An 8,881-nucleotide genomic window follows, 5' to 3' on the forward strand; every position below is an offset into this window, starting at 1 on the left:
ATTTTGAAATGAAAAGTTAATTGGTAAAACGGAGGATGATTTTGAAAAGTGGAAGTAAAAGTTGATGTGAAAAATATAAAGTGAAGAATGTTAGAACATGTGTGAACGTTGAGTCCACATCAGATAAACAGAAAAAGAGTTAGACCTTAATATACAATTGAATAACTCACCACTTACAATGCTTAATCTTTTAAGTGGATATGGGCCCCGTTTGATAAACGGATTGGAGGTTGGGATTGGATTGCTAAGGTGATGGTATTAGTAATACTTTATTTGGTTTCCAAAATTGGTCCCGATTGGTAGTCCCATGGGATGAACAATCCGGTCTATACGGGATATTAGCAATACCTCTTGGGACTTGGTATTCGTAGTCTAATTTCAACCCCATCTCATTATCAATTCATTCTTATTACTAATTTCTTCTATCAATCCAATCCCATCATATAATTCTATCTCAAACAAACATGATATTAATAATCTCATCATCTAATCTCATCACAAACAAACATACTTATTGTCAATCCATTCTCATTACCAATCTCAATCATAATATCATCTCCTTACGAATCTCATCAATCTATCACTGTTATCAAACGGGGTCATGGGTCATTCAATGTATATTAGGCCTAAGTAATGTGGTAGACTCTTTACTGTTACTCCCACACAAATTGAGCCTTGAGCACGCAATGGTGGGTCGATGCATTGGACAAACTCCCAATAGAGGATAATTTTGAAAAGTGTAAAGTGGAAAAGTTGATGAAAAAAGTGTAAAGTATATGTGAAAGTTGACTCCTAAAACTGCGTGGTTTTCAAACTGGAATATTTAAAAAAGACGGAGGGAGTATTTGTGTATCTCCAAGTTCTTTATCTCACTTTATTAGTGGCAAAAACAAAGGAAAACAGCAACCAAGCTATAGAAGATTATGACAAAATTGACAGTCGCGTTGATGGAGGCCACTGGTCCACTCGTGGATGTGGCTGGAGGAAGATGGAAGATTCCCACTGGCAGCTAAAGCTCAACGTCCCTTCGTACCACCGCTGCTGCACAAGAATCCACGAACTTGTCACCAAGTCTGATCAGGTTCGGAGGCTTAAAATTCCAGACCTAAAATTCTACCAAAACTTGTAAACAATTAATATATACAAATCAACCCGTGTTGGCTTGCTGTTTTCCATGTGCGCGAAAATTAATGTATAAGTTCCAGAACGGGCATTTTAACCAATAACAATAAAAAATGAAGTACAACATCTCTCTATATATTTTATTTCTTTTAAAAAAACGATCTACAACATCTCTATATTAACCCAACGAAGTTAAAGCGTAGGATTCATAACCAATAGAGCCTACAAGTAGCGATGGGGGTTCGAGCTGATCATTTCTCCTTTGGTTTCGTAATTCGTATAAGCATTTTGAGCCTTTCAGCAATGGTTACGGGCCTTACGGCTAGTACAAAAGGTACTTTTACACCTAGTGATGCCCTCCGCGCTCTCAATCGCTCCTACTACCCTCATGACTTCAGCTGGGGTGCTGCTTCAGCTGCATATCAGGTACTTATAAACTCAAGACTTTATCAACTTGTACGACGTGCCCCTAATTTGTAAGGAAAATTTAATCAAGTTGATCAAACAACGGAAAATGCCTTGTGAAGCGGCATTCCTAGTACATTCCAAAAAAAATAGATTTTTATAAGTTGATGTGTGGTCCATTTTTTATGTCATATTTGATATACTTGATTTGTTGAATGAATGATCTGCTCCGTGTCTTGTGAAAGTAATGAACAACTCAGGACAATAAAAGAGGTGAATTTGCTGTGGGTCGAAAAATGGACTGTGCATTGCTATCCTATTTCGGACTACAAAAAGTCTCAATTCAAACAAAGTTGTTTATAGTTTGTCTGTTTGTTTTTTTATTGTATTTCAATTTGATTTGATATGCTAAATAAATTCAATTTAATTTTCAGGTTGAGGGTGGGGCAAATCTGGGTGGAAAAGGTCCAAGTATATGGGATACATTCACTCATAAATATCCAAGTCTCTCTCTCTCTCTCTGTAATACCCCTAATCTTTAATTATGTTTTAAGTTAATTATGTGATGTGTTTTAGGTTTAATATGTGAGTTATTGGGTTTAATTTGCTAGCTAAAAGAAATTGGAGCATAAGTTGGCATATGGCACACACACACTTAATAATTTTTCTAAGCCTAGCAAAACAAAACTACGGTCTTCCCTTATTCTTATCAAAAAACGTAAAGAGACAGAGAGAGAAAGAGAAGCGGTGAAGAGAAGAAGAAGGGGAAATTAGGGAAAAACCTGTTGGCTTTGAATTGAAGACTTGACTTGGTAATTTATGCTTCTCCTCCTTGATCACATGTTAGGGTATTTGAATTCCATGTCTAAGTGATGAATTTTATGGGTCTTAGTTTAATCACAAGTTAAATTAGGTAGAACTCCTTTAGAAGTTCAAGAACCCTAATTGAATTCCTTGAATTTCATGTTTACATCTTACTTTGATCTATGAATTTGATGTTTCTAGAATAGCTCTACTGTATCTACATGTTTAAGTATGTTTTGTGAAGTTCTAGAGTTGGTTTTGATGTGGATTTTAGGGTTTTACCTCAGAAATTCGTATAGCTTGTGGGTAGGCTATTTAGAGCTCCAACAGAATTGAATCTGCCTTGTTCTTGAGGAATTTTTCTCACCATCTTCCCGGCCTTAATATTTTTTGATATTTTTACTGAAGATGCCTGTATGTGTCTACTTTACTGTGTAAAATTTTCAGAACCTAATTCACAATGTGGAAGAAATTAAAATTCGTTAACCGACCTGCTGTTGTGGTATCTGCAGTGCTGACAGCATCGTCGCACTTTACGGGAACGGCTATAATTTTGAGCTCGGGCGATGAAATTGCAATCCGATTTCTGATTTTGAAACTAGACTCATAGACCTAAAAAATGCATGAAGATTGTGTCTTATTTATTCTTGTGCAAAGTCAGATTTTAGGTTAAAAGTTATGAACCTGCAGATTCTATGACTAATTTTTTAAGGCTAGCTATCTAATTTCATATTCTTACCATAGGACCTTATGTTCATTTAAAATAGGCTTGTTTGACATTCTCTAATAATGTTTTGTTGCCTAATTGTCTTAGGTGGTTCGGGTGACACGTGGATACGAGGTGAGTGATTAATACCCGAAACACATGGTTTGTTATAAGCTTTACGCTTCAATGATGTTTTATAATTTGATATGAACTCCATGGAATATCAATGGAAGGTGGACATGTTTTATATCTATTAATGGCATCCTCCCACGTCCCAGCTTGCTAGGGGACACGTGCTAAAAGGCTAGCAAGGCATGGCTATTAAATCGGATAACGAAAGACGTCTTAACTTATCCACTACCGGGGACGCCTGGTAGACATGAAATGAATAGAGGATGTGCATTACTATGCTATGTTGCTATGAGAAATGATTCATTTTTTTAAATGGTTTTATCATTGTCCATGGAAAGCATGTGAATTGCATATTAATCATTCATACGAGCTTTGGCTTATGAATTTTCCCACCTTTCAGGCAACGGGGAATAGAGCGGTGACATGCAGTCTCCTTTTGGACGTGCTATGTAGATGTAGACTTGTAGATAGAGAGTTGCTCTTGGTGAACACTTTTGACATGTAAATGTGCACAGCTCTGGGTGGTTTGCAATGTAGAGACCCTTGTAAAGACTTCTACTTTTGGCATATGTAATAAAATGGGGTTTTGCTTCCGCTATTCATACTTGTGTCCCTTTTAGTCATTTGCTAATAAGATGTCTAACTTTGAATGGCCTTAGTGATTGAATCACTGGCGCTTTGTTGTGACTAGAGCCTTTAGGGGCGGGCTAGGGTCGTGACACACACACACTCTCTCTCTCTCTCTCTCTCTCTCTCTCTCTCTCTCTCTCTCTCTCTCTCTCTCTCTCTCTCTCTCTCTCTCTCTCTCTCTCTCTCCACATCTTTTTTACAAGGGTATAAATGTATTCTGGATTGTAGGTTTCAATTTTATTCTAGATTACGATTCTGAGTTCGATCACATAGAGAGATGAATAAATCCGATCAAAAAATAAAAATAAAAATGGACGGATAAAATTATTTACTGTAACTCTATAATCCTTTATGATTAATCTACCATAAAATATAGTGATGACATTTTAAAATTTGTCTTTTAGTATGTCTTGTTATGTATAATTTTTACACTAAAAAATAAGTTTTAGAGTGCCATAATAAAAGATTGAGTGCCAAAATCTTTAGCTTAATGTTTACTGTAAAAATTTGTAGTTCAGCTTAGAATCTTAAAGTCGGTCTCAAAATTAAACACCCCAAATCCAACTTCTTTAAAATCAAATTTAAAACATTGCGAACTTCTGAGAAACTCTAAAAATCTCCACATCTGTTCTTGAATTTTTGGTAAACACACTACTAACAGTGATGAGCCCAATGCTAGATTATCAACTCTCAAACGTTCCAATATTTGGGCACCACTACTTAATTATACCATAATTGGGTTCTTGAATTTCAAAGTTTTTGAAGAGTTGGAAGTTAATTACTAATTGCAGATAAAATAACGGACCACAGCACCGGAGACGTGGCGTGCGATTCCTATCATAAGTACAAGGTATGAACCTCACGGGTTGGATCCGGTCCATTTGCTCCGGACTAGTTCGGTCCATTTTGGAGTATCCGAACTGTCCAAAAGTGTTTTGAACGGCTTGAATTTAAAGTGAGTGTTTTTTATTTTTTATTTTTTAAAATACCCCTTTAAATCCAAGCCGTCCAAAGCACTTATGGACGGCTCGGATGCACCAAATGAACCGAATTGGTCGGTACCAAACCAAATGGACGGGATCCGGCCCCATGAAGTCACGGGTTTTGGCTTTTCATTTGCAACTCTTTGTTCAACATCAATAGGAAGATTTTGACAAAAAGATTTAAAAGAGTGTATTGTAAGATTTTCCATGTATGTATATATACTACAAGAGTACATACTATACCGACCAATATCTGGTGGGACACGAGGATGCTGCTCGGCAGTTCTCTGTTGAGAGGGTGCAGAGCGGCCGATTCGGCAGTTCATCTCGGCACGGACGGCTTGGATCGAATTTGAGCGCATACAAATTTGAACCGTTCATGACTCGATTAAGATTCATGCCGACGATTGCCGAGATGAGCGACGCGATCGGCTGCTCTGCGCCGCTCTATAGGAAGATGCTTGGCAGCATCTCCCATTCTAATTTTGGTGACGTAGTACAACATTCGTCAAGAAATTAAACCATATTTGATCTCAACTCACACCTAAAAGGAATCGATTTGTACCACGTTTAGATTATTCTGCGAATAAAGTTTCACAAATTTTTCTACAATTCTAGCTATATGAGCTAATTTATTTATCTTGACCATCTATATTGTAGGATGATGTGGAGAATTTGGATGCGTACCGGTTTTCAATTTCATGGCCAAGAGTGCTACCTCGTAAGATCTCCCAACTCAATTGTACCATTAACTATTTAAACCTTTTGTATAATGAGATTAAATTTTTTACACCATTTGTGTAAACATTTATTTCCTCTAAATCAATTACATTGCGCCCCGTCGTCATGTTTTATTGATTGGAATCACTATTTTGCAACGTGACGCAATATAATTGATTTGGAGGAAACAAATGTTTACACCGGCGGTGTAAAGAATTTATTCTCTTGTATAATTATCCGCTACATTTATGTCACCTCCTATGTGATACGTATATTTGAGTTAATTTTTTTTAAAATATATATGTTTCATTCATTTTATTGTATGTTTAATTAACATAAATTCTTCACTTTCTGAACTATTATGTTATTGGTCATTATTTTGATTATGTACAGTTTTACATGTTTCAGGTGGGAAACTAAGTGGAGGAGTGAATGAGGAAGGGATTAGATACTATAACAATCTCATAAATGATCTTCTAGCCAAAGGTCATTGTTTTCTTTGGATCTCTTCTTCACAATTAATTAGAATTGTTTTATGTGGATGTTTTGAGGTTTGGGTCAAACATTAGGTGTAGTTTTGTAAGTTTGGACCTAGCCCATTGGGGTCCCGTTTCGAAACTTAAAATAAGTACTTATTTTTTAAGAATGCAATTTCAAGCTCAAAAATAATGTGTTAACGCAAATAATTTTTCTACCAATATGGATTTTGTTTAATAGATCTCACCAAGATCTTTAATACGGTGCAAAAAATTAAAAAATTATTTTTCATTTATATTATTTTTGAGTTTAAAAATGTAAAATAAACTGCTTATTTTTTAAGAAGATTTTTGGGACGGAGCTTGGGTGTTCTTTTGGTATCTTGCCAATAGGATTTGTTGTTCTGTTCTTATAAAAAGTGAGGTGAGGGGGCAATTTAGAAGTAGGAGGGTTCTGGTCCCTTCGAGACTATCTCAATGCAGGGTTTATTCTGTTTTAATGGTTTCATTTTATTTGCCCGTTATGGATGAATGAAATTATCTTTTGCCGATCAGAAAAATTAATTAGAATGTCTCGTGTTCATATTTGAAACCGTGCAGGATATATGATGAAAGTCACATCTCTCTCTAACAACTCAATACAAAATCAGAGCATGCCTGATATATAATTAAAATCACTACACACGTTTAGCTTCTTAATTAAAGAGCTACAGTCTGTGGTTCTGGTTTTAGGCGGCAACAGGTTTTCACGGGGTTCAGGGCAGGAGTGGATGATTTTTCGGGTTTGGGGGCATTTTAGGGTTTTGTTGGTCTTTGATCAGCGTTTTGGTCTGGGGTACCTATGGAGATTAAGTAATTTTAATTTTCTTATGCCCTTGTCCTTTTAATCCTATAATTTTCGAATTCGGTGATTAATAAATTTTTTTGCTAATCAAAAAAAAAAAAAAAAGAGCCAGAGTCTGGCTACACGTGCGAGATGTGTCAAGAACATAAATAATGAAGTTATTCCTCCCTCAAATTGCTCAGGCTTTAATTTAAATAAGTTGATAATTAACTATCTAATGATCACTAAGATAATTTAGTTTGTCATATATTATAACTGCAGGTATACAGCCGTACGTAACTCTCTTCCATTGGGATGTTCCCCAGGCCTTAGAAGATGACTATCTTGGCTTCTTAAGTGAGAAAATTGTGTAAGTGATCGACTAGTTCTCATTGATAATTCATATAATTGGCTGCCCCTTTTTTTAGGAGAATAATTGGAAAAGAAGATTCTTGTACAAAACTAATTCGTTATACTGCAAGGGAGGAAAGCAATCACAAAGGAAACCTAAACTCACAATTAAACATTCAGGACCTCACACAGACAAAGCTCATCTCCAACCTCTAAAAGCCATCACCACCCACAATAAGCGAGAGAAAGTCTCACGCATGGGAAGAAAACCAATAAAAAAAAAAAACAGCAAACAACAGATCCACATTTCTAAGTTCAGCCGCCCCAAAATGCCGAACAAGACCCTCAGTGCCGATGCCATCTCTGCCACAAAGGCGGCCAAGACACAGCAAAGATGTATACAAGCTAGTCGTTGCAATATTTTAGGGACTAACCGATTTGTCTATAATGTACAGAGTTGACTTCCGGGATTATACAGAACTTTGCTTCCAAAGACTAGATGTATACAAGCTAGTCGTTGCAATATTTTAATGCTGATGCACAATTTTTCAACTTTTCTATTTTCAATTGGCAAGTCATAAAGGCATATTGGCATTCACCCACTCTTAAATTAGTTCGGCAAAATTAGACTCCATATATTTTTATCCATACTAGCTTCAACATCAAGTACGATAAATAACAGCGAAATTTTATCCATACTTTAATCGGCATTCTTCTTCTTCTTAGATCTCAGGTCCTGTTTTGATAAGGTTCTTATTTTTTAAGTACTTATTTTTTGATTTACGAGACATATCATTCTCTCTCAATACATCACTTTTAATTCGAAAAATAAGTGTACTTATTTGAAAAATAAATACTTATTTCAATCAGTCCCTTGCCATCATCCAAACACCTAACGCAATCCATGGGAGAATATACTCGTTAATTGTGCTGCAGCTATAATCCAATTCACTGAATTAATCATCTATAATCGAGCTCTAGCACTAGCCTAATATTCTAGTCTCTTTTTTTGGTAAACCAACGATGCATTAATAAAACATAATTAAGTGCTTACAATTCTGGGATATTCCATCCCAATCAAATTAATCTGCATAAAAAACAGTAACATTTGTCAACGCATCTGCACAACGTACAGTTTGCTTCGCGATATATATGGTTGATGGAGACAGCTTCAAAGTCTTGCATCAGGTGCCTGCAGTCTAGTAGAAATGTTACCAAGAGGATGGTTTGCCGTATTAGTATCCTTAAGCAGTTGAACAACACCCATTGCGTCCACCTCAATTTCCAGCCTTTGAATATTGTGATCCTTTATTGCGAAAACCATTCCATCCCTTAAGGCCCAAATTTCGGCCTTAATACTGGAAACAGCAGTAATATTCCTATGGAAACCCCCTATCCAATTCCCACAATGATCTCGAATAATTAATGCCTCCAGTAGATGCATTCCCCATAGTTCGATTTAAAGCTCCATCCGTGTTCAACTTCAAATAGTCCAGCCTTGGAGGAACCCATGCATCCCACAAGAATTAATGTCACTCCTTTGGGGGGTGGGATTTATGCTGAACAAGAAAGAAAGAACCATTCCACGGCTTTGCTCGTAATGGTAGCAGCAATTCTAGAGTGGTCCATAGTACTCGAGTTGGAGTTGTGGTAAAAAAGGCGTTGGTTTCTATCAAACCAAATGCGCCACAAAGCAAATAGGAAAACTGTATTCAAAGGGACACCCGAA

General features: G+C 36.4%; 1 protein-coding gene across 1 annotated transcript; it reads left to right on the forward strand.

Annotated features, from left to right (window-relative positions):
• The first annotated feature begins 1,299 nt into the window (after positions 1–1,299).
• LOC131314651 (cyanogenic beta-glucosidase-like) lies at positions 1,300–7,175 on the forward strand. The gene is made up of 6 exons (XM_058343444.1): positions 1,300–1,548; positions 1,962–2,031; positions 4,591–4,649; positions 5,443–5,503; positions 5,911–5,988; positions 7,084–7,175. The coding sequence occupies exons 1-6, from the start codon at positions 1,357–1,359 to the stop codon at positions 7,173–7,175; spliced, it is 552 nt and encodes a 183-aa protein (XP_058199427.1). The 5' UTR covers positions 1,300–1,356.
• The last annotated feature ends 1,706 nt before the right edge of the window (positions 7,176–8,881 follow it).

The sequence above is a fragment of the Rhododendron vialii genome, chromosome 13a (assembly GCF_030253575.1).
Source record: "Rhododendron vialii isolate Sample 1 chromosome 13a, ASM3025357v1".
Taxonomy (NCBI): Eukaryota; Viridiplantae; Streptophyta; class Magnoliopsida; order Ericales; family Ericaceae; genus Rhododendron; species Rhododendron vialii.

What these genes read in the sequence shown, in the direction of transcription:
- LOC131314651 (XM_058343444.1), top strand. Translation starts at nt 1,357, where the DNA reads ATGGGGGTTCGAGCTGATCATTTCTCCTTTGGTTTCGTAATTCGTATA. An exon ending in ATTCACTCATAAATATCCAA is followed by an intron (nt 2,032 to 4,590) that starts GTCTCTCTCTCT and finishes TACTAATTGCAG; the next exon opens with ATAAAATAACGGACCACAGC. An exon ending in ATTCCTATCATAAGTACAAG is followed by an intron (nt 4,650 to 5,442) that starts GTATGAACCTCA and finishes TCTATATTGTAG; the next exon opens with GATGATGTGGAGAATTTGGA.